The sequence below is a fragment of the Alosa alosa genome, chromosome 12 (genome assembly GCF_017589495.1).
Source record: "Alosa alosa isolate M-15738 ecotype Scorff River chromosome 12, AALO_Geno_1.1, whole genome shotgun sequence".
NCBI lineage: Eukaryota > Metazoa > Chordata > Actinopteri > Clupeiformes > Clupeidae > Alosa > Alosa alosa.
Genome location: NC_063200.1, coordinates 17,879,475 through 17,905,951, shown reverse-complemented (window position 1 = coordinate 17,905,951; position 26,477 = coordinate 17,879,475). Strand labels below are relative to the sequence as shown.

The 26,477-nt window shown below is 39.8% G+C and overlaps 1 protein-coding gene across 1 annotated transcript; it reads right to left on the bottom strand.

Annotated features, from left to right (window-relative positions):
* Positions 1-941: 941 nt before the first annotated feature.
* On the bottom strand, positions 942-25,769 carry slc5a1 (solute carrier family 5 member 1). Its single transcript, XM_048259012.1, has 15 exons — positions 25,533-25,769; positions 21,860-21,931; positions 15,784-15,888; positions 15,549-15,608; positions 15,092-15,196; positions 13,573-13,678; positions 11,890-11,970; positions 10,715-10,926; positions 8,406-8,541; positions 6,422-6,529; positions 5,629-5,779; positions 4,801-4,969; positions 4,076-4,291; positions 2,809-2,923; positions 942-1,890 (listed from the first exon to the last, which is right to left on the bottom strand). The coding sequence occupies exons 1-15, from the start codon at positions 25,665-25,667 to the stop codon at positions 1,676-1,678; spliced, it is 1,986 nt and encodes a 661-aa protein (XP_048114969.1). The 5' UTR covers positions 25,668-25,769; the 3' UTR covers positions 942-1,675.
* Between the last annotated feature and the right edge of the window lie 708 nt (positions 25,770-26,477).

Sequence of the window (26,477 nt, the reverse complement as noted above, 5' to 3'; positions counted from 1 at the left end):
TTTGCCTTCAAACAACACAAATTGCAAACAAGTACAAGTACTAGAAATCTAGACGCGCCCTAGCGGCAGCAAATTGTGGGTCTGGCTCGTCAGGCTAGCAAACAAGTGTATGAGCTCTTCCAATCAACCATTACACAGAGGACAACAAAATGCAAAACACTGTTCTCAAATTTGAGGAGTTTCATCCTTCATTTTTGCTATGTCTGTGCCATTTCTCATACTTTCTCATTTTTGAATAAAAATGAATTGTATTTATTCCTCCCAACTGCCATTGACACCTACAGTAAGCACCTAGACAAGACAAATGTCATTGAACTATGACATTTTTATTTATTGAAATAGACCTACAGTAAACACCTAGACTTGTCAGCTTTTGTATTGTTTTCTTCACCAAATAGGCAATACAGTTCTCTAAATGTGCCTTAGATCCATACTAAAATAGCAACACAGAACACACATGCTATCTCTTATGGATATTGAATGATTGCTAATTGAAGAATTGTGCAAAGGAGATTCACACATTTACATGACATGTTCGTTAGTTTGTAAGCAATATATATTAGCTGTGAATATGTGTTTTCCATTTGTTTCACAGAATTAATCCAATGGAGTCAGAGTCTTTGAATGTGTTAAATGATTTGAAAAAGGATGTGAAAAATGAGTTAAACCAATGAAAATGTGTTAAATTATTTGCAGGTGACTTCTGCTCTGCTAAAAAGGTGAAGATCAAGATCAAGTGGATCAAAGTTTCATGAAGTGTGCATCAAATCAATAGAGAAAAACTGTAATTTGAATAATAATAACATTAGTGTTATTGGATATAAAATGGGATGGGATGCACACAATGAGCATGTTAACTTTCAACATGCAGGAACATGTTCACAAGTTCACTTTTGAACATTTTGAACATTTGAATATTGAACAGATTGCAATATTCCATATTTCAATCATTTACATTTAGTTTATTTACAAAACTTTACACAAAGGATAAAATAGTGCAAATATAAATCACAACAATAGAGTAATTCCAACAACCAGCCAACCATTGTGTCCAATATGAATAATTTAGCACATATAACTACATACTATAAAAGTGTTTTCATAAAACTCTTTCATCACAAGATTATTAAGAACAAGATAAGGATTCCCTTTGGTGTTTAATCTTTGATAAAAAAAAATAGTCTGAGTCATACAGTTACATTGCACCTTGACAAATGTCTAAGTAAAAGTTTGGTCCCTGACTGGTAAACGTGGAAAAACAAGTTTAGTTCAGAACCAAAATTAATTTGGAATTACAAAGCATGCAATGATCCTGGATAAGTGAAATTAAATGAGATGGGGGGGCGACTAAGATAAAATGGGGACAAAGATTGTATCTACAATATTGGACTGATGTGGAAATGGGATTGTTTTTTAAATCATGAAATGAGCAACAGAAATGGCAGCTAGGTGAGCAAAACCCCGGCTGTTTGAAGTGTTTTAAATAAGAAAAAAACATCCTTAGATCAATTTAGCATACATATATCGCCTATGCCTGAGAATGTGTGTGTGTGTGTGTGTGTGTGTGTGTGTGTGTATGTGTTTGTGTGTGTGTGTGTGTGTGTGTGTACATAATGTGTATTTGTGCCAATGAATAGGTATTTATACTCCGGCACAAACATTCCGGTTGTGCTCATTAACCATAGAACGCATGGAAGAAGACGCAGACGGCCAGGAGGATGACGCCGTTGACGTTCACCACGTTCCTCCACAGAGGCTTCTCCGTGGTGTCGGTGAGTTGCTTCTGCAACTCCTCCTCTTCCTCGGCGCTCAGTTTGGGGGCCTTCTTCTGCTCGAAGCCGCAGAACCAGTTGTAGGCCTTCTTATAGCAGCCAGGCTCATCCTCAGGGTCTGCAGGGGAGATGTCAGAACATCTGATATTATGCGTGTGATCAGAGTGCCATTTTATGTTAACGTTAATCTCAGTCCACGTACCAATACTAATAATAGTGTTGTGTTTTTGAGCTGTGCTGTGCTGCACTGTACTGTGTTTTTTTGCTTTGCTTTGTGTGTGTGTGTGTGTGTGTGTGGGCAGTTTGCTGTGTTGTCCTGCTTGATGTTATGCTGTGTTGAGTAGTGTGTGGATATAAAGTGGGATGGGATGCACACAATAAGCATGTTAACATTTAACATGGAACACAGGGAAATTCACTTCCAAGGCAAGCCTGTATCAGTCATAAACTCATTACGGAAATCAAAGGAGTTACAAGGAACTGTTCTTCCTTGAACAGTTCCTTGTAACATTTCTGGTTTCCTTGACCACTTTACACTTGATCACAATTGAATTCTGCAGTGCAGGTTGTATTTTTGACACAGTTAATTGTTTGGATTTGACAAATAGCTTTTCATGCCATTTCTAGAACCAGTGGTAAATAATATCATGTCACATCTTGGGGTTGGACTCTTTAAAGTGATCAATTACCTTTTGTTAGAAGGAACAGATTGCAATATTCCATATGCCTTTCAATCGTTTACATTTAGTTTATTTATAAAACTTTACACAAAGGATAAAATATGCTGTGCGTTGCTGTGCTGTGCTGTGCTGTGCTGTGCTGTGTTGTGTTGTGTTGTGCTGTGTTGTGCTGTGCTGTGTTGTTGTGCTGTGCTGTGCTGTGCTGTGCTGTGCTGTGCTGTGCTGTGCTGTGCTGTGCTGTGTTGTGCTGTGCTGTGCTGTGCTTGTTGTGTTGTGCTGTGCTGTGCTGTGCTGTGCTGTGCTGTGTTGTGCTGTGCTGTGCTGTGCTGTGTTGTGTTGCAGACTGCTTTTCCCACCTTTCACCTCCATAGAAGAGTTGTTGTCCTGCTGCTGATCCTCCCATTCACCCCCTGCCTCCAGGTCGATCCGCTTTTCGGTGTTGTTGCGGAGGCTCCAGCACAGGCGGTACAGCTGCAGAACACACACACACACACACACACACACACACACACACACACACACACACACACATACACACACACATCAGACATATGTCAGACAAGAGCCAAGCTCCGGGAAAAACAGCAACGGTAAGCCGGCCAACATTCACTTCAGTCGGAAACCAAGGAAATGAGTAAAGTCACATGAGCAGCGTGTCTGTTGTGAATCACATGCATATGTGATTGGGGTAGACAAGGACCTGATTCACTAATTACAATACATCATTTGCAATTTCCAACGAATATGGCGCTTAGAGGTTTCTCGAAAAAGTGTTTTGCACACAAACAATCTTTTGTGAACTTTTGTGAAAACTGCATATGTAGTGTTATTGGCTGCTCATGCTACAGCATACAGCTGAGAGGCAATGAACCCCTTAGATGGGTTATATCCCCACAGAACACCTCATTAGTGGAGTATAACCTCTTAGATGCAAAGCTCAGAGCTCCCTATATGTTAACGAACTAAGGAGGCGATCAGACAGGACACAGTTTTTGCAGTGAGGTGCGCCTTTTTTTTATGTTGTTACGAATTGGCAGTAAGCGATTGCACGCTGCTTATGTGAGTTTTTTTTTAAAACATAGTGCACCTGAATGTTTCTGAATTTGCAGTAGTCACATCTAATAAGAGAAATAACATAACTGAATGTAATTGAATGTAAAAAAACAGCATTGGAGGACTGCTAGCTCTAAAGCAGTCTGAATAAACAAACACAGCCAGTAGTTAATGAGGTTCATAGTTGTGATATGATATATGATGACATTTTACGTAATATGCTACAATACATCATGTTACATCATGATATCACCAATTGAAAGCATACTTATAACACACTTAATTTGATAACTGTAACAATAAAAAGACTATAATTTCAAGATAAGATTCCGGTACTTCATTGATATAACTGTGACAGTCTAGAGAAACCCATGGTGAATACACATACAAACACAAAACAAGTTACAAGAGATTACAGAGAGAGTATCAATGTGAGTATCGTAAAAACAATGGAACTGAGACCAAAGCATCAAAGCATAGATATCAACAGTGTCAATTATCAAGTGCATTGCAATAACTGATGCTATATCTATACTTTGATACTGGTTGTATTGAGCCGGCTCTACTCACATTCTCGTCTGGGATGGGCTTTGTCATGAGGGAGATGCTGACGACTAAGAGGCAGGAGAGGACGAAGAGGATGATGGAGAAGTAGAGGTAGTGCACACCACAGATGATGGTGGGGCAGTTACTGGGGCTGGCACAGCTGCCTGTGCCATAGACGAACTCGGCGATCATCCGGACCAGGCCCACACACAGGCCCAGTATCATGCCGTAGAACGCTCCCTGAGAGAGAATGGATGGATGGATAAGTGGATAAGTAGGTAGGTATACACAACTTACACTGCTTACACTGACCAAAGTGCTGTAGAGTGCAAGAGTGCAGATAGATAGATAGATAGATAGATAGATAGATAGATGTTACTATGTTGGAGTATGTGCCAGTAACGGGAGTACAAGGGAGACAGTGTTATGTTATGATAGAGTATGTGATGGCGGTATAGTACAAATAGAAGAGGGGGAGTGGAGAAGAGGAGAGAGATGAAGAGAATAGAGGGGAGGGGAGGAGTGGAGAGGGAAGAGGAGAGAGAGGGGAGGGGAGAAGTGGAGAGGAGGAGAGAGGAATAAAAGAAAGAGGGGAGGGGAGGAGTGGAGAAGGGAAGAGGAGAGAGAGGGGTGGAGAGGGAAAACAGGAAGCCAGGGACAGAGAGATGGCAGCACTGTGCACTTGAGGGATTTGAGTGTGGATCGTGTCTCTCAGAAGAACGAGCGAGTGGGTGGTTTGTGGGGCTTACCGGCTCGTTGACCCGCTTATAGAAGATGGCCAGGAAAAACACAGCGGCGATGGGTGGAGCCAGGAAAGATGTGATGGACTGGATGTAGTCAAAGAGCTTCCCGCTCTGTGCTGATTGGACAATAGGAATCCAGGCAATGCTCAATCCAATCAAGAAGAGCATGAACACCCTGCAACCAATTTTCTGTGTCATGAGAACTACACTCAGAACTACACGCGCAGCATTCATGCAGTACAAAGGTCACAAGAACATAATGGTATTGGTCATATGACAGACAACATGTCATTATATTCTTTAGGCATATAGCAGTAGGAATATTCTGAAATGCACCACTGTGGATTTTCAGTATGTATTCCATTTTGTAACCCCTGCCCTGACTACATTTAATCCAAGCAGTATATCATCTACATTATGATATATGGTCTTTTGGGCCGCCACCGTCGACTTCAAGGCAGTGGTGCCTTGCCTAACTCTGACCCTAACCCTTACCCACAGTACTGCCTTGAAGTCGACGGTGGGGGCCCAAAACACCATCAAGCTTATATTATAAGTTTTATTTACTGCTTTTACTGTAAATGTAAAGACGAAATGTAAATGTAAAGATTATTTTAATAGATATAGGCCTACAACAGTCTGTACCATCTTCATGTTGGTAAAAGCTTCCATTTATGCCAAGTGAGGTATGTTGTGTAGCTCATGGTGTATAATTTACAGTATGTACTTATGTACTTTTTCTGTAAATGTAAATGATCCTTTCATAAACTTCAAGCCTACTGCCTTCTTAGTAAGTGAAACCGCTTTCTTATGAGGTGCCATGTTCAGCCGTACCTGCCAGCGAGCATCAGCTCCTTCTCTGAGGCGCGTTTGCGGATCTTGGTGTAGATGTCCATGGTGAAGAGCGTGCTGGCGGAGTTAAAGATGGAGGTGAGCGATGACATCAGCGACGCCATCATCACCGACAGCATAAGGCCTCGCAGACCTACATTTGAGGAGGAGGAGGACTGTAATCAATAAGGAGTGTGTAGACATTTCAACACATACATGCTCTTACACATGTGTGATACACACACACGCACACACTTACGCAGGCATCTACATGCTAACACATACATGCTCTCAACACATTCACATGTACATCGATCCATTTAGCAAACATGTTTGTGAATGTAAATGTTATGTGTGTGAATGAGAACACATGTGTGCTGTGATGTCTGAACACACACACACACACACTGTACACAAACACACACACACACAGGCAGCTAAATACATTGGTCATTTTTACAGTGTATAGCACAGGGTGTCGATGAGGAGTGCATTCACACATTTACATAATCACACATACCCACACACACATACAGTAACTTACAACTCAATACAACTGCAGCATAGACTGCTGACAGGTTGAGTTTACTACATGAATTATATTCATGCACAGACACATACACATACACACACACACACACACACACACACACACACACACACACACACACACACACACACACACACACACACACACACACACACACACACACACACACACACAGACACACACACACACAGCTTCAAAGAGTGCAGTTTACATCAGGATATGATGTACTGTGTAGGTAGAACCTACCGTCAGGCATGAGGTCCACCACTAGTTTTGGATATGCGATGTTAGAGCATCCCACACTGGCTCCACAGTATTTACTGCACTCATCAGGATCCACACAAGCTATGACGTCTGGAACAGAAGAGAAGCAAAGCAACATGTGAGAAGATTCACACACACACACACACACACACACACACACACACACACACACACACACATCAATGATACAATTGATCATTCAACCAAGCAACCAACCAACCAACACTTTATAATAACTACACACAATTTATCATTTATTAAGCCTTTGTTACTTATTAGTTAATGGTTTGTTCATCATTAGTAATTTATTGTTCATACATAATTTATCATCAGTAAAGCATTTGTTCACACAATTATAAATGGTTTGTTCATAGTAAATAAGCCTATCCAAAAAATATGTTTGTAAGTACATGAATTATACTTAATAAGTAATGAAACAACCACTTATAATGAAATCATTTTCTTATTATAAACCAGTTGCAAACTTTTACAAAATGCTTTCATCATTTGTAAAGCATTGTTCCTATGTTAATTCTCATAAATAAAGTATTTGTAGACACAGTTATAAATGGTTTGTTCATAGTAAATAAGCCTATATCTAAAATCTGTTTATGAATTATTGTTAATACTTAATAAATTATGCAACATACACATGTACTAATGATTAGTTAGGGTGAGGATACATATTTTATAAACCACTTCTTAATACTATACATGTAATTCATGATTAACTCAGGGGTTACAAGTGGTTAGTTAATGATATTTTGTGAGCTTATGTAAAGTGAGGACTTTCTATGCCTTGCAACACATTTTCAAATGAGTTGTAAAGATTACATTCACATTCATTCATTTAGCAGACAAGCGTCGTACACATGTCAATTAAATTGAAGGCCATTGACATAACAGTGAAAGCCGGGAATCGAACCACCAACTTTTCAGGCTACTGCATGCTAGTCCAGCTCCTTATCCACTACACTACCTTGGCCCAGATAGAAACCCCTACAACTATGCAAGAGTTTCTGTTTTCTTCTACTACACACTGTTATTAAACATCTGAAAACTATTATTAAATGCTGTATTCTTCATTTGTAAAGCATTATTCCTACATTAATTCTCATCTGTAATCATGTTTACACACAGTTAAAATGGTTTGTTCATAGTAAACACGCATATCTATATTATATTTTTGAATTGACTGTTGTAATACCACTGGGCAGAGGTAGTGTAGTGGATAGGAGGCTAGGTTAACATGCAGTAACCCATAAAGTTGGGGGTTCAAACCAATGTGGCCTTGCCCTTTAATTTCATTGACATGTGTAAATCGCTTTGGGAGAAAGTGTCGGCTAAATGAATAAATGCAAGTGTAAACTTTATAATTTATTTTAAATAAATTAAATTTACTTTATTATATAACTCATTTGTAAATGTGTTGCAGGGCATAAAACGTCCTCACTTTAGATGAGCTCACAAAATATCATTAACTAACCATTTGTAACTCCTGAGTTAATTATTAATTATAGGAAGTGGTTTATAAAATATGTATCCTCACCCTAACTAATCATTAGTGCATGTGTATGTAACAACTGTTAAATAATGGAAATATTACTTAATCAAAAACATATTATTGCATCATTTATTAAGTATTAACAAAAATGTATAAACATATTTAAGATATAGGCTTATTTGCTATGAACAAACTATTTATAACTGTGTAAACAAATGCTTTACTGATGATAAATTAGAAATTACTAATGATGAACAAACCATTAACTAATAAGTAACAAAGGCTTAATAAATGAATTGTGTGTAGTTATTATAAAGTGTTACCCGATTTACTACTTGAGTCTTGAATAGCAGTTGACAATATTTCTCTCTCTCTCCCCCTCTCTCTCTCCCCCTCTCTCTCTCCCTCTCTCTCTCTCCCTCTCTCTCATCCTTCTCCTCCTCCTCCTCTTCTCTGGCTCACCTGTGTAGAGCACCCTGCTGATCATGCCAGGGAACACCATGAGGAACATGGGCAGCAGCTTCAGATAGCCACACAGGATGCAGCCCGCCTTCACGTGGGACAAATTCTTAGCCGACAGGCAGCGCTGCACAATCACCTTGAGAAAGACAACATACAACGATGTAAATGTAAAGTATTTCTTGTGTTTATCCGAAAATTACTGAATAAACCAGTATTTGTACTAATGGAACAATAGGATATGTTTGGGCCTTTGCAAACATATATTAAACATGTTCTTACTATGCTGATTAAACTAAGTCGCTGTATTTGGTTTGAGAAGAGACGAGAGGAGTGGAGTGCAAAGGAATGTAGCAGAGGAAAGAGGGAAATGGAGACATTTTAATGTGAAGTATTTGGTAACACTTTACTTTAAAGTATCTACATAAGAGTGACATGACACTAACATAAGAGTGACATGACATTAATCTACATAAAAGTGCCCTAACCCTAGCCCTAACTTGTCATGACAAAAACCGAATGACACTTGACAGAAGAGAGTGACAGAACCGTTATGTCATAAACGTTTAATGTTTATGACACTTTCATGACAGTGTCATGTCACTCTTATGTAGATACCTTCAAGTAAAGTGTAACCTTTCTGTTTATTGTGATTTTCATATTATGGTTTTCATCCAGATCCAATAGGGCTGAAATATTTATGTTTTTCCATACAGAGCCCAAGCCAAGTAGGGCAATCAAACACGACGGAACCACACAGATAAGCATGAAGTGCCATTAATGGGTCGACTCAGTCAACCTAAATTAAGTAGTGTGTGTGTGTGTGTGTGTGTGTGTGTGTGTGTGTGTGTGTGAGAGAGAGAAAACAGAGAGAGAGAGAGAGAGAGAGAGAGAGAGAGAGAGTGTGTGTATTGGAGTACTGAGTGTCTGACTAAACCAACATCCTGTTCTTTCTTAAAGACCCACCTCAGAGCACCAGGCTATATATCTTATCTTCTTCTGTCCCACTAATCAGTAGCTAACTAAAAGCATGCCAGTCTAAGTATAGAACAACACACTCAAACCCTGGACAATCAGCCTCCTGTTTGACTGGCAGGATACAGGATAAACGTGCCATTTTAGATCCATGCGAGGATTTTGTGTGTGGTATCTGAGTGTCTGTGTGTGTGTGTTTAACCGTGAGTGTGTGTTATGCATATGTGTGTGTGTGTGTGAGTGTGTATGTGTGTGTGTGCATGCAGAGGCCTGGGTTTGGCCTTGAACATCAAGAAAACTCACGTTCTGTACCAACCACCACCCAACCCAGCCATCACTCCATCCCATCATCAAAGTGGATAACACCACTCTGGAAAGCGTGGACCACTTCCCCTACCTTGACAGTATTCTCTCTTCCAAATCCGATATAGACTCTGAGGTGAGCAATCGTCTAAACTGTGCCAGAGGAGCCTATGCCAAATTCAGGACAAGAGTCTTTGATGACCGAGACCTGAGGGTTCAAACTAAGCTCCAGGTCTACAGAGCTGTGATACTCCCAACCCTGCTGTATGGAGCGGAATCCTGGACCACCTACAGCAGACACCTAAGAGCCCTGGAACTATTCCATCAAAGAGCCTTAATAGTGCTTAATAAATGCTTAATAAATGCTTAATTGTGTGTAGTAATTATAACGTGTTACCGTAGTGTTTACCGTAGCGCGTTACTTTTAGCTTACACTTTAATTTCTGCTGTGTTTATTGTCAGAAATAGCCTAGAAATCTAGACGCGCCCCTAGCGGCAGCAACTCTCCGTTTGCTTGTGAGCTCCAGAAATCGAAACTCAATCAGGCCAATGAAATCGTGTATAGAGTCGTTAGGTGGGCTTAACATAATGATTGATGGCAGAGTTGCAACGGTTTGGCTTGGATTCCCTGCTACTTGAAAACAAATAAGATGGATGTTGCTGTTGGCGAACAGTGTGACACGAGTTTAGCTTTTATTAAGTTGGCAAACGTTTGAACTAGCCAACTAGCTCCGCTGGTGGGAAACGATGGGACTCATAAGCTGCCGCTGTCCCATTGCGCAGAGGGAATTTGAAAGACAACTGATTATCCCGCCCCTCGGACTGAACACTGTGAACGGTGAGTGCCCAGACCCTACATTTTAATGTGGGTCTGGCTCGTCAGGCTATGTCAGAAAGGCATCCCCATTAACTTTAATCTCTGCCGTGTTTGTAGGCAGTATCTTAGTGTGTGTGTGTGTGTGTGTGTGTGTGTGTGTGTGTGTGTGTGTGTGTGTGTGTGTGTGTGTGTGTGCGTGTGTGTATGTGTGCCTCACCTGGTCAGTGCACCAGTACCAGCCTGCCTGGATGGAGAGGCCGAAGATGAGACCGGGCCAGGGCAGATCTCCTGTCACGGCGTCCCTGAAGAGGTGGAAGGAGTCGGGCCGTGGTGTGTAGCACGCTTCGCTGATGTTCGGGCTCACAATGGATGGGATGGCCGCCATGTAGCTGGTCTGGAACTTGTCATAGCCACCTACTTTATTGAAAGCTGTAAAAAAACAGGGTGCAATGCAACAGATGAGCTTAAAGGTATCCAATGCAGTTTCTTTGCTACTGGGTTAGTTACAGAGTATTTCTGTTATAAATACCACTCATGGCTTGCACCCTTTCTCCTAGAAACAGACATGTGGATGTGTTAACAAGTGAACCAAAATAGTCTCAGAAGACCCATATTGACCCATGTAATATTACACAATTTCATACAAATAGTAGGCTACTGCAGAGTTGCCGTACAGCAGTTTATGACTCTCCAGATTAGGGGACAGTGAAGGTTCAAGGCTGGTTCTCTGTGGACTGGCAGGATATGGCTAGGAGGGTGCAACATTCTCCTTATTGCAAGTTAGCTTACCATAAAAATGACTTCAAGGCTCCTATATTAAAGGAGAAATCAGACGATTTTTCACATAGATCTCCATTTGTAAGCCCCAATGATTTAGCTGCCCTGGCTGCTTTAGCTGCATGCTGCAGCAACTCGAGGTAAAACCAATTGTTTTCGGGGTATTTTTTGTACCAACAGTAAAAAAAAAAACTTGTATACAGTAGGATGCCTTTAAGTTTACAAAGAAAACGTAAACATGATAACAGTTGATTCCCAGCTGCCTCTATAGCGCCCCTGAGGAAGACACTTTACCTTGAGTTGCCTCAGAAGGTCACTCTAGCTACGAGCGTAAACACAATGCACCGATAGATAAAATAAAACAATATAACAGTAAAAAGAGAAATAAATATATGCTTTTAACAATAACATCCTAGCCTGGGTGAACCCTGACAAACCTGTAGGCAAATGTGAGGTTTGTCTGGGTTCACGCAGGCTAATCCCCAAACTCTGTGGTAAAAATTCCCAAACTCTGTGGTACATGGCACATGGGAGAATAGAGAATGTAGCTGAAGCTGCTCCAGTAGCTACACAGAGTGAGTCCAGAGCTGAATGCTTCACACTGCAATAACTCACCGAAGCCCATGAGGATGAACGAGCCCACCACCATGATAATGGTCTGCAGGGTGTCAGTGTAGATGACCGCAGCAAGGCCACCTGGGAATGAAGCGTACAACAGAAAGAGCTCAGTAGACATCAGACAGAAGTTACCATTTTTTTGTTTTTCATCCTGAGTCATGTTTCCATGGATAGTCTTAATGGAATACTTCCCAACACCTATGGTAAGATTGTCTGACCCCCAAAGTAGTTTGAGGATACCATAACACGTATCAACATTACAACACTATTTTGAAATAACTTTTGTCTTTTGTCTCATAATAAGCTACACAACATGGACATGGTGGCATATCTATCAAATGGGCATGTCTTTCAACAGACCTATATGATTACATAGAAATGCCATAAAAAGAGATGAAATCTCAATCCAATGAGCAAATAAGTATGCTTTTCAAACACTGATTCATTCCCTTGTAAGTTGGCAAACATATTCACAGATTTGGTGCTGTTGAAGTTCATAAAGTACATGATCTGATGTTTTATCCCGCATCAATCAAGTGGTCTGAGAAAGAGAGAAAAACATTGCTGGCAGTGGACAACCATTTTCAGAGCCATGTTTGCGATAATTAGGACTTCAAAGAGATCACCAGCAGGGAACCAATTTAATAATTCACATTTACTTGGTTGTGGGAGGTGGGGGCTAATTGAAATGTCAATCAGAACCTTTCTGGCATAGGTCACATGACCAAAACAAGTGGATTGCTTTGGATGAATGAATGACAGGTCTGGCAATCATTTTCAACAAACATTTGTTTCAAGAGGCGTTGTTTCTGGTCGGTGCTTCAACTATAACTCAGCAAAAAAGGAGGGTTTTTTTAGGAGAGAATAAATATTTGGTGGAGTGGCCTCTTGAATAAAGTTTGCCTAATCCTTGAAATGGAAAGTCCTGAGTAAAATGCTTCCTTTGTGAACTTTTAACCTTGCCACTGCTACACTCTATCAGTAGTATTAGGCAATTTAGTAAGTCTTTCAACACTCTAAGAAACAGCACAAGTCTGTCCATTGACCCTGAGGCGATTGCCTATTACACAAAGTTCTGTCCATGAATGAGACAACATCAGGAATGAAGTTTCAGGTATCACGCCATCATCTCGTGTACCTCCCAAGAGTTTGCGTGGCCTTATCAAAGCTTACGGGCAATTACTCCCACATCAAACCCCAGGCAACAACAACAGTGCCCACCCATTCATTCACATCCAAATAATAAAGGGTGGACTTTCCCCCCTGGCTTGGTGCTATGCATGAGAAGGCCGTCATGTACAGATAAGAAACGAAGGCCTGCCTTCTGGAAAACCTTGAGCCGCATAAATTACTCCTTTATGTCACACAACATGACACACCATATTAGGGTTGCCACATTTGATTTGTGAAAAACCGGGACATTCATTTTGTGTCCAAAATATTGCATTTCCAGCATATGAACTGCAAAGAATTCCTCCAAAACTGCAGTTTTGATACTCAGAAAACTGCTATTTTGACACTTGAAGTAGTGCAGCTTTGTTTTGTAAGGGTGTAGTGCTGTGCTGTGGGAGACTAACACTCCTGTGGTAGTTTAAAGAGAGTCTCTCTCTCTCTCTCTGTTATGTGTGTGTGTGTGTGTGTGTGTAGTTTGCAGTGCTGTGCTGTGGATTGGACGCTCACCTGTGACTGTGTAGAGAGCAGTGATCAGGAGCAGCAGGACCACAGCCAGGTAAATGTTCAGACCCAGAGCCTGGTTGATGAAAATGGCCCCAGCAAACATGTCTGCCTGGAGAGTGAAGTATCACTGGTTGACAATAATGAATACCAGGATAGAACTGCAACACAACTTTACTTCATGTTCTGCTCAAGGCTACATGCACAGCACATCACTTCTGTGTATTACTCCGCCTAATGTACTAATCTAGTTCTGTTCAACATATCGCAACAGAGAGGAGATAGAGAGATAGATAGAGAGGTGGTAAGGACAGGAGTTTGAGTTTGAGTTGCGTTGCACCATATGCAGTGTTTATCTTTAATACAATCTGCAAATTGCTAGTTTATTGTGTCTTGTCTGTATATAATATTGTCATGCATTTACATGTATTTATTTAACAGATGCTTTTAATCAAAAGCAACTTACATTATGTCAATTATATTACAAGGGCCATTGTAGCAACTCAGGGTGTGCCTTGCACAAGGGCACAACAGTGGAGGCTGGGAGTTTAACCCAGGGTGGATGCCCTGCTCACGCTGTCTCACTGCATGCTTTGCTCTGACTACCACTAAAGACAGCGACGATGGCGTCGAGACAGGGAAAAGGTAGCGTTCTACTGGAAGTACGGCATTAGGCTACTTCTCGCTCATTGAAATTAATGCAAGAATGTTAATGTAACATGCACGCTATCCCCAGGACCCACATGCTGACACTTGTTGCTGCTGCTAACCCAATGCTGCCCTTGTCCACTGTGGAGTCTGAGTCATTCAAATACTGCAGTGTTTCTATTCTTCAATCAATAAATATAAAAATCTTTGATGTTAAAGATGTTATAGAACGTAGGCTAATAGCGTTATAGCACATAAAAAGTAACTTTACAGTAACTTGGCTGAGTAACTAATTAATTTTAAAATGTGGTAACTGAGTTACTAACTCAATAACTTTTTGGGAGAGGTCATTTGTAACTGTAACTAATTACTTTTTTGAAGTAAGATGACCAACACTGTACATACATACATACATACATGCATACATACATACATACATACATACATACAAACGCATACATACATAGCCTACATACATACATACAATCGTTCATACATACATACACAGCTTCTTCTGATTCTGATTCGGAATACTATAACAGTGGGTAGAACAGAATGACTACAGCTCAGCATGTTAGTCTGTGATGGGAGGTGGAGACAAAGGTGTCTGGTGGAGATAAAAGTAGACTGGTGTTGCCCAAAAGTCACCCTGGTGGTGATGGGGAACTATGGAAGTCGCCATTTCTGTAACCCATAAAATCGTCTTCACTGCAGATAAAATACTGTAGACCCTCCCTGTTTTGCGGAATGCATGCATTTTTACAAGCATGCGTTTTTGCGTTCAGTAGCCTCCGATAAGACCCTACTCCCGAGTTTTACCTTTGAGTCGTCACAGAGCAAGGTCAAGGTGCGAGCGACTGATGTTGGCCAGACTTACTGAGATCTTAGTGAAGACGTAGAGCACCAGGGACAGCACAGAGAGGTAGATACGGATCCGTTGGCCCCCAAATCGCTTCCTCAGATACTCTGGCATGGTCACCACCTAGAAATATGAACATACACAGGACATCTCAGAGCTCTGGTCTGTGAGGAAACCTTGTGCACAGGATTTTTACTTGTACCTTGTGCATGTACTTATATAACAACGTAGGATAGTGATGCAGTTGTTTAATATCACCTCAGATAGACCTCTTAGAGTGAGTGAAATTTTCATTTCTGATACACAGAGAAGATACACAGATAATTCCTCCATGAAGGGATGAAAGACGATGCAGAGCAGTACTTTATGGCTTCAGTTTCATTGGCACACACACACACACACACACTCTCTCTCTCTCTCTCTCTCTCTCTCTCTCTCTCTCTCACAAAAGCCATATATTTTATGGGTCCCTCACCCCAGCCTTGATGTAAATAGGAACAAAGATCCATCCGAGAACGATGACCAGCACCAGGGCCTGTGAACATATTCACATACACACACACACACACACACACACACACACACACACACACACACACACACACACAATGTGCAGGTTAATCACAAATATGGTATATACAATATATATAATTCCTGAATGTAAAAACATAATGGCCTTTATATACATAAATAATGTCATAAAGACTTACATTCCATTCAAATCCTCCGATAGCAATTCCAGTAGCAGCACCTGTGCCCGCAATCCCTACAAAGTGTCCGCTGCCAATGTTGCTAGCAAACAAAGATGCTCCAATCTGTAAAAGAGAAATGAATGCATTGAATGCAGTGTAGTGAATAAGGAGCTGGGCTAGCATGCAGTGGCCTGAAAAGTTGAGGGTTCTATTCCCAGTCTCCACTGTTGTGCCCTTGACCTTTAATCTAATTGACATGTGAAAGACGCTGTGGATAAAAGTGTCTGCAAAATGGATAAATGTAAATGTAACCTTTACAACACATTTGTAAATGCACTTTCACTCACTTTAGATGAGCTCACAAAATATCCTTAACTAATCATTTGTAACTCCTGAAATAATCATAAATTAAATTATTAGGAAGTGGTTTATAAAATACGGTATAAAATACTGTATCCACACCCTAAATAATCATTGGATGTGTTTAATCATAATGTTTTATAAATGCATGCACACATGTAAGTATAAATAGTTTCTTAATCATTAACTCTAATTGATTCATTCTAATTGATCAAACCATAGACAATTCCTTAACAACTGTTAAATAATGGAAATATTACTCCATTAATAAATTATTATTGCATAATGTATTAAGTATTAAAAACTATTTATAAACATATTTTAGATATAGGCTTATTTACTATGAACAAACCATTTATAACTGTGTGTACAAATGCTTTATTGATAAGAATTAAGGTAAGAACAATGTTTTACAATTGAGGAACAAAGCATTTAGTAATAGTTTACCAATATTTATTAAATGCTCAATAGTGTGTAGTAGTTATTATTATAAATTGTTATCCAATAGTCTTATTTCTTTTTATTTAAAAAATATTGTAAACAAATATCAGTGGGCACCATGAAAACGACCACTGTGTCAGGCAGCCCTTAATTTTATAGCTCAATAAAACCCTTCTATGCACATGGACGGATAAAAACCCCTCTATTTTCCTTTCCAATGAATTCTGAATCATATTTGCCAGTCAACATTATACCACCAATAAAACTTTCTCTATCTTTCTTATCATTCCACCCAGCTGGTGATGTCAAACAGGAAGGATTGGAGAAAAAGTCACCGTCCAATCCCAGCCAAACTCTGGAGCTCAGTCAAAAGGAATTTTTATATCTTGGCCTAGATATTTGTGTGCTTTCGATATGATGTGGTGTGTTTTATCACCTCCGCATCTCATTCTCCTCAATCTCAGACTATTTGAAATGGTTGATACACACAGTATTTTGTTACTTTCTCTGTCACAGGAGTCCAGGTTCGGTTTGTCATTTAGTCCGTCATTACCTACCCTAAACATAATACACTCACAACACACACATGCAGCCACACACATCAACATATGTGCACCTGTGCATGCCTTCTCTCTCTTTACCCTTACAGAAATTTCAGGTTTCAGGCAAGGTGCCGGGATTCCAGTTTTGGATGGGCCAGACCAATTGTGGGTGGGCCTTAAAAACAAACTTTATCAAATCACTGTTTAACCTAATAAAAATGACTGACTAATATACTGTTATATTATTTGTGCTTACATAATAGAGATTTGAATAGCTTGATGCTCTTTAAATAGTTTGTTGCATTGTAAAAAGGACGGACGCACCTATCCTCGATCACTGTCCTTGGTTCTGACCAAATAAGAGCGCTTTGGAATCTCCATTACGCACCATACCTGCTGGCTGTGCTTTAGCGCATCTCTCGAATAGACCTAAGGCCTATAGGCTGTAAAAGTGGGAATCTAATATTTCCCCCAAACATAGTTTAGTTCTGCTTGTATAACATGAGGTCGAATATTTCATTTGTTTTAGGTTTTCAACAATACAGATCAATCACACTGCCCGACAGTTTCAATCAATATGCAGGGCAGTTGAAAACATTCGGGGCTTAGCCCATAGAGTCTAAACGGTTTTCATAATTCCCATTTTGCCTGACTTGCTGCTCACTTTTCATAAATTAATCCACTGACTCAAGCCTCATTTGTACCACATTTATTGAATATTATGGACAATAATTTGACAATTAGAGGATGTAATGACATTTAGCTATCTTGACATTTTCTGTTTGCTATTAGAAACGAACTATATAGCCACCTAGCAGAGTGGCTTTTAAATAGCAATATGCATTATATGGTTTGTTATGCTTAGCTTGGGGAGAAGGGAACATTGAGGACTCACTAATTCGATTTTACAACTAGGCAAAGTAGGCCACCACTGTTTGGCCAGCTCCAGACTGTAGGCTAGAGGCTGATAACAAACCTGAACTTGTAGGCTAGTCTAAATGACAAGAACAGGATAACTCCACCACCACCTTATTATTGAGGACTTCATGATTTCCTTGTAACGTAGGCCTATTAGTAGGGGGGCCTATGTGTCTAATTTGGGGGCTTGTGGGATTCGCATGTTAATTTTTGGAGAGTAGTATATCTTTGTTCTAGGGGTTCTTAAGAGTAAAAAAAACATGTCTCCATTTTTTTTTTAAGGTTTTGAAGGACCCAAATCAAAGGTCAAATTCAGAAAAGGTCAGATTTGGTATTTTGTCCATAAACCTCACATTGCTGGTATTATAGCATAGGGTTTGGTGCCAAAAAGCAAAGATATTCTACAAGGTGTGTGCAAAAGTGGGCCACATAAACAATATAACATTATAAAACATTTTTAGGCTGATGATTGATCTCTTTAACAAGAAATTGTGCCTAAAATTCTCAAAATTGTCCGCTTAAAAAAATAATACTTCAAGATCAATACTATCAATTCATGCCTATTAATGTGCTTGAGTGTAAGCCTAGCCTGCTCTGTCAGTTCTTGTCTACACCCATTCAGAGCACAAAGTGCAGAGATCTCTGTTAAATCAAGTTTAACAGACTTTTACATAGTACCAGCTGAAGTCTGAAAGGCCTTCCGTAGCCTATGTAAGTGTGTAGAAAAGAAAGGATCAGATAGACAAACAGACAGGTGTGTGTGTGTGTGTGTGTGTGTGTAAGAGAGAGAAAGAGAAAGAGAGACACTACCAGCCTGGAAGGATTATGAACTTTCAGGCCCCTGGGCCCAGATGTATTAAGGGCCCCCCACTAATTGTTGCGGGGGACATTTTTTTAAATTTATTTGATGTGATTTCCTGTATTCTGGTGCATTTTGGGGATGGCCAATACTTTAATTCAATCAGATTCATAGCCTATGTGTTGATATGATGTGTTGATATTGAGGAAATGATTCCATGCAATGGCTTGGGCCCCCTGACTCCTTGGGCCCCTGGGCTTAGGCCCAGTAGGCCCGTGCAGTAATCCATCCCTGACTACCAGTGACAGTTGGCTGATGATAGGCAGTGATAGAATTTAGAATATCGAATAACCTGAAGCACATAGTGCTCTGTTCTTCATGGTTGGTGATATTAGTGACCTTCTAGCCTTCTACATTTGAGCAAGCACATTTTCATAGTTCATGGTGGCACAGTCTAGTTAGGTTATATTCTGAGGTGTGTCTTTCTGTTAGTCAGGTGATGGCACATATATTCTAAAAGAAACAGATTTTGGGTCATCCAGTGGTTATCCAGTGGCAGATATGTGTGGACTGGTGAATGACCCATCACTAGAGACATATGCCCAATTTCTTGTTTTTGTCCATGAGAGAGTATGGAGATGGGGATCACGGATCAGTCAACGATTACATTGTTACAGTGCAGTTATTTTACAACAGAACAAAGCAGTTTGGCACAGGAACTGCTACAAATCCACCTGTAACAGTGAGCATCTGCAGCATGCAAGATTCCCTACTAGAAATCCTGTGAAGCAGGCAGGACTCAGTGTCTTCAGAAAAGACGTGGTAGACCATCTTCTGAACCTGCAGCAACACCTGCAACTGCATCAAGTCCATCTAGAGGGACTTTGCACTTTGCACTTGTTCAGCAGCAGCTGCTGGCAGCATAGAAGTGCTTTTTCTGTCAGAAGCAGACAAAAGAGCGTCTTCATGAGGTGTCCTCTTTCAATGCAGGCAACCAACCAAGAACTATAAGTAATATAATATAAAGTAATATTTTGAAGTCAATGACTTTTAACAGGTAGCCAGTGTAAAGATGCTAGGATGCTAGGATGGGGGAAGGGCTTAATAATAGATGTCTTAAATGACTGCGGTACATGCCCTGATAGCATTATTTATAATCTAGAGCAAAACATTATCCAGGAAGGGGAGACCAGTCTTAAGAAGGTGAGTACAAATAGGGTTTAGTAGACTAGTTGTAGATTAGGATGAGGAAATTGTGGAGGTGAGATCTAATATGTTGTGTATATGTAAATGAATTAAATGTTGTTTGAGGTCTCATCTGTGATTCTGTGATTTTGCTATCTTTCAGCAATGGAGTAGGCTATGTGTATTGGGTGAAACTGATTGGTTATTGATCTTAACTCTAATTGTTTGACATACAATCATAATACTGACATACAATCATACTGTTGAAAATAAGAAAATAACTGTTTTGTGAAATTTATTCAACATAGCCAGTGATTTAGGCGAAATGTATTGTGTTAATTATAGTGAAATATACAATTTCACCAAAATAGGGTTAAAACAGGTAAAACAAAATGGAGACATAATTTTTCTCCATGTTCAATGACCTCTAAAGACAGTCCAACCACTCTCCAAAAATTAACATTTCAATCCCACAGAAACCACATAGGCCCCCTGACTACCAAATATCAAATGCAAACAATGACATGCCCAACCTCGCGCGCGCACGTAGCCTACGTTCCAAATTATGTGTTATGGAAGGTAACGTTCATGTTAAATCTGCTGGATGAAGAAGAGTGAGTTCACTCGTGTACGCTTGTATGTTAAATACGTCCATCTCATCTCAAAGTTTTAATGCGCGATCAGAATAATGGTTTCATATTTGTTAGCTGTACAAAATACTTTCGGGGCTGAAGCCCTGGCAAAATCAACTGGCGACTACCCCTCGGGCACAGAACTTGTTCATTGACAACGTCATCCGTCATGTAAAACATGCTCCAAGAGAGCTCATAAAGATCAATCACACCCATTAGGCCCTTTAATGCAAATCGGATCAACGATCACAATATCAACAACGTTTGCTGCATTGCAAAAAAAAGCATTTCAGAAGCCATTATTAAGCCATAGAGATGTGCTAGGTGTTAGGATCTCAGCTCTCCTTCATCTCCTGGTTGCAGCGATACAACGAGACCGTTTGTGCACGTTTAAGGTACCTAAACAACGACTGTTGCAGCACTGTCCTTTACTGGAAATTATTTTCACACTTTCAGATCACTTGGAGCTAGCCTAGCATACCGACAAGCTAGATCCGACCCAGAACCTCACGTATCTGTCACTGCTGAACTTGCACAGAAACATCACCAGCTTTTTAAAATAGTTTTGAAAAATAAACATTTAGACTATTTTAGCACATATTATGAGATTATTTGCCGCTTTTTAATAATTCTTGACAAAATTAAAATATATTAAAAGTTTTTTTTTTTTTTTTTAAGAAAAGTTTTGGGTGGGCCTGTTGAATAGTGGGTGGCCTAGGCCCGTCCAGGCCCACCCGTAGCGCCGTGCATGCTGGTGAAGTTGCCTCAAATTTGCCATATTTTCACATGCAAATTAGGTTTCTGGCAAACAGTTGCGGTTAACTTTTGATAATGTTGCAGCAAATATGCAGCAAGGTCATTATGCAAATTAGTGTGATGGCAAATCACTGGCCAACACATTTGTCATGAGTGGCAAACTTCTCATTGTTGCCAGAACTTTGCTGGAAGTTTGTCTCTAGCAGCCAACGCTAGCAAACCTCTGGCGATATTTTCTAGTGAACTCATTTGTTTCCCACAAATCACCCACAAGTGATTTAATTTTTAATTTTTGCCAGGTATTGGCAACATTTAATTTTTGTAAGAGTACATCTTCTCTGTCTGTCTGTACTGTATGTCTGTCTGTCTGTATGTCTGTCTGCCTGCTTGTCTGCTTTACTGTCTGTCTGTCTGTCTCTGTGTGTCTGTCTGTCTCTGTGTGTGTATATCTCTGCTCTTACCGGCCACCACACCATACTTCTCCCAGCCAGAAAGAAGCCTCCTACAGTCCCTCGACTGGTGCTCAGCATAGCCTGTCAGAAAGGAGGCAAAAGGAGCAACAGGGCAGGTTAACAGTACAACAAAGACTATAGATGGCATTTTCACACACTAAACCCTCACACGTATGCATATTAGAGTGTCAACAATTCAAATATGAATCCAAGGACTGAATACTTTCTGAAAGAGTACTTTCTGTACATTGTTGATGATATTTCATAGTTTTAGCAAACCTCTCATGGAAAATGGTTGCATAACAAATAATAAGGGTTGGGTTATACCTCATTTTACCATGAGATTGGACATCATGTAGGAATATATATTTTAAAAATACAGAAGATAAAGGTGATTTGTAAACCCTTTTACATTTTCCACCTTCACAGCAATACATATAACACCAGATGCATTCAAATTCGCAAACACAGGCGAACGTTTGCAAAAAGGTTTCTGTTCGCCTTGAGTTTTTGGTGAACGTTTGCAAACACTCGCAAACAGTCTGAGGAGGTACAGTAGTTCTCCGCGAACATACAGTGGAGCGGGACGTGAACTGGACGATGTGTTACCATCAGGGGCGTCGGACTGGGGGTAAAACCAGTACGTATTTCAAGGGCCCCATGGGGAGGGAGGGCTCTGAAATATATGCATGGGGGATCTGAATGGTCCACAGAGGATCAGATCTGAATGGTCCACAGAGAAGCTCCAGAATGTTATGTATACTGTTTACACACTTTTAAAGAGCAAGCCAAAATAAAACTGACTTTATGTCAGGACATTTTTCTTTTATTACCCTTTGATGAGCATTTGATGTATATCATCTAATCCTTAGAATGGAGTGACATTGTTATGGCTTGATAAAGTTTGAGAGAATCTTTTAACTGTGTGTCTGTTAAACGTTTATCTGTAGTTAGCCTTTTGACCTTTGATATTTGGTGTTATACAAATATCATAATGTTATTTTTTGGCTTGTTTCCCAATATGAAACACCTGTTTTGTAATGAGCAAGATTGTCTTTACCAAGGTCATTCTTTTTCTTTATCATATCATGTCATTATTCAGATATATAGCACCATCCACATTTACAGGTGTATCTCAAAAAACTAGAATATCGTGGAAAAGTTTATTTCAAAAAGTGAAACTTTCTTATAATCTAGATTCACTACACATAAAGTAAAATATTTATATTTAAATATAAAAATATATTTTGGTAACACTAATAACTACACACAATTCATCATTTATTAAGCCTCATTAGTAATTTATTGTTCATACATAATTTATCATCAGTAAAGCATTTGTTCACACAGTTATAAATGGTTTGTTCATAGTAAATAAGCCTATATCTAAAATATGTTTATACATTATTGTTGATACTTAATAAATGATGCAATAATATGTTTTGATGAAGTCATATTTCCATTATTGTAACAGTTGTTACATACACATGCACTAATGATTAGTTAGGGTGAGGATACATATTTTATAAACCACTTCCTAATACTATAATTCATGATTAACTCAGGAGTTACAAGTGGTTAGTTAATGATATTTTGTGAGCTCATCTAAAGTGAGGACGTTTTATGCCTTGCAACACATTTACAAATGAGTTATAAAGTTTTTTTTGCATTTATTCATTTAGCAGGCACTTTCACCCAAAGCGACTTACACATGTCAATGAAATTAAAGGGCAAGGCCACATTGGTGGACGTAGGGGCTTGAACCTGCAACTTTATGGGTTACTGCATGCTAACCCTGCTCCATATCCACTACACTACCTCTGTCGGGTGGTATTACAACAGTCAATTCAAAAATATAGTATAGATATGCGTGTTTACTATGGGCAAACCATTTTTAACTGTGTGTAAACATGATTTACAGATGAGAATTAATGTAGGAATAATGCTTTACAAACAAAGAATACAGGATTTAATAATAGTTTACAGATGTTTAATAATACATGCTTAACAGTGTGTAGTAGAAGAAAACAGAAACTCTTGCATAGCTGTAGGTGTTTCTATCTGGGCCAAGGTAATGTAGTGGATAAGGTGCTCGACTAGCATGCAGTAGCCTGAGAAGTTGGGGGTTCAATTCCCGGCTTTCACTGTTGTGTCTATGGCCTTCAATTTAATTGACATTTGTAGGTTGCTTGAAGATACTGTCTGTATAAATCGTCTTGTAAGTAAACTACCAGTGCTTTTTCAAAGTTCTCAATGTCTCGTTTTAAATGTCAGGGCCCTCGAAAGTCTACCAATGAAGTGTGGAGATACATTGAGCCTCGTAAATGGGTGTAAAACAGTGATTTATTTGCCTGGCTAGCCCGATGCCGAAGCACCACTATTGAAAAAGCTGTTGGTAGCATCGGCTAACTAGCACCAGATTTTGGAGTGCAGGGGACAAGCCGAGATGAGCTATGAGACATACGTTCACACTCGGTATCATGTTTCAATACACTTTAGGTCAATATCACACCAGAATTCTCCTTTAAGTATAAATCATGTACTTACAAACATATTTTTTGGATAGGCTTATTTACTATGAACAAAACATTTATAACTGTGTGAACAAATGCTTTACTGATGATAAATGATGTATGAACAAGAAATTACAAATGATAAACAAACCATTAACTAATAAGTAACAAAGGCATAACAAATTATGAATTGTGTGTAGTTATTATAAAGTGTTACCATTTACCTTTTCGAAATGTATCTAGTCTCACAATGAAAACAATAAGGTAAAACCCAACCTTGCAGGCAAGTAATTTACTCTGAGCAATACAGTATATTTTTAACAGACAATACTGCTCCATAAGTAATGCCATTTTTTCCCAAGGCTTTCCTCACTCTCACTCTCAAATGTGTAAAATACAATGCCATCGTGCATTCAATCTCCTCTAATGTGTCACTATTCACTTCAACAGTGGTGAATGAGCTCAGACTAGCAGATGAGCTCACTTCTGTAATGAGTTACTGTACACATCAGCTACTGAAGATTCTGAGGAATTTGTGGGTAAAGTTTAAATGATTAACAATACAGTGGTTAAACCTCAGAGACAGAGACTCAATTATGCTTGAGATGGAAAACTGTCATCTAATATAAACATACTCTCAAACAAAAGCAAGCTTTTACAATTTTACAAGCTTTTACAATTTTGGACACTTTAAAGCAACACCAAAGAGTTTTTTGTACCTTAAAATAATGTTTCCAAAATTGTTTCCGTGGTTCATCAACTCGTAACAGGGTGAACGGCACTTCTGCATTAAACCCAGCCCCTCTATCGGCTATAACCGCACTATGTAAGTTTGCCAGATCGGGTAGCGGGTTTGTAGTTCGATGTAATGAGATGAAATTTGACTTGAATGATGTTGCAATACATCGTACTTTCATAAAATCATGCAACATATTCTACCTTGTCTATGGACATCGTTATTTGCAAAGCCGTTGTTGGATAAACAAATAGTGTGCGTGCGACAGAGGAAAAGTTATTTGGTGTTGCTTTAAGATCTCGTTTACAACACCTGCAATGTGCACTAAACTATGCAATTGGTTAGTGGTTAACAATTCACAGGCAGGATTGTTGGGTCGACATTGTCTTTAATTGTGCACTTTATAGATGGAAAGGACAGTGATATCACTCACCCATATTCCCACTGCTAAGACCACCAAAAAGTAAATCACTATGACTGAAATGTCCGCTGGATTGTTGACGGCCAGTGGCTCAGATGCATTGCGCGTATTGCGCAGAAAAGAGAATCCGTAGTAGTCATAGGTCATCTTGATGGCACACTGTGGACATGAAAAGACCAGTACTGTTGCTGCTGTCGCTGCTGTGTGCGTGTGTGCGTGAGTGGAAGTGTGTGAGGGGTATGTCTTCTCCTGCAGGTTTATCACTTGAGATTACCTGTGCATATGCCCTGCCTCTTCAGGTGAGTAAGTGTGTGAGTGTGTGTGTGTGTGTGTGTGTGTGTGTGTGTGTGTTGGCGTGGGTTTGTGCTTACACATGTCTGTGTGTGTGTGTGTGTGTGTGTGTGTGTGTGTGTGTGTGTGTGCGCACACGCGTGTGTGTGTGTTGCCGTGGGTTTTGCTTACACATATGTCTGTGTATGTCTGTGTGTGTGTGTGTGTGTGTGTGTGTGTGTGTGTGTGTGTGTGTGTGTGTGTACATAGTTGCATATGGATCAAGGCTGTAGGTGTGGCCTTGTGAGTTGGTGTCAGGATTAAACCTTGTGCGCTTAACAGAGGTGTCATAGGTCTGTGATTGTGTCTGAGTGCTGGGAACCAAATGGCATTAATGATCAACCATGACGGAAGCCCTTGAAGTAAATGCACGCAGATTCCCAGAAATGACACAGACCCTAAACATGGCCTCACACAAGCACGTTCCACTTAAAGATTCTGTATTTTGCCTTTCAAGTTCCTGTGGTTTAAAAAACTATGTATTTTTAAGCTATGCTGATATTATAATCACTCAGTCAAAAGTGCTTCCACCTTGATAGGTGGTGGTGTAATGAGAAACAGGGACATTCGAGGACCCCTGGTGGTGAAAAGAAGACGTGCCATTTGGTGCCATTCAAATAGTGACCC

Coding starts and splice junctions, on each gene's coding strand:
- slc5a1 (XM_048259012.1), bottom strand. CDS start 25,667: ATGACCTATGACTACTACGGATTCTCTTTTCTGCGCAATACGCGCAAT. Junction 2,924..4,075: donor AGCCCATCCCAGACGAGAAT/GTGAGTAGAGCC, acceptor TGTGTTCTGCAG/CTGTACCGCCTGTGCTGGAG. Junction 1,891..2,808: donor CTCTTCTATGGAGGTGAAAG/GTGGGAAAAGCA, acceptor TCTCCCCTGCAG/ACCCTGAGGATGAGCCTGGC.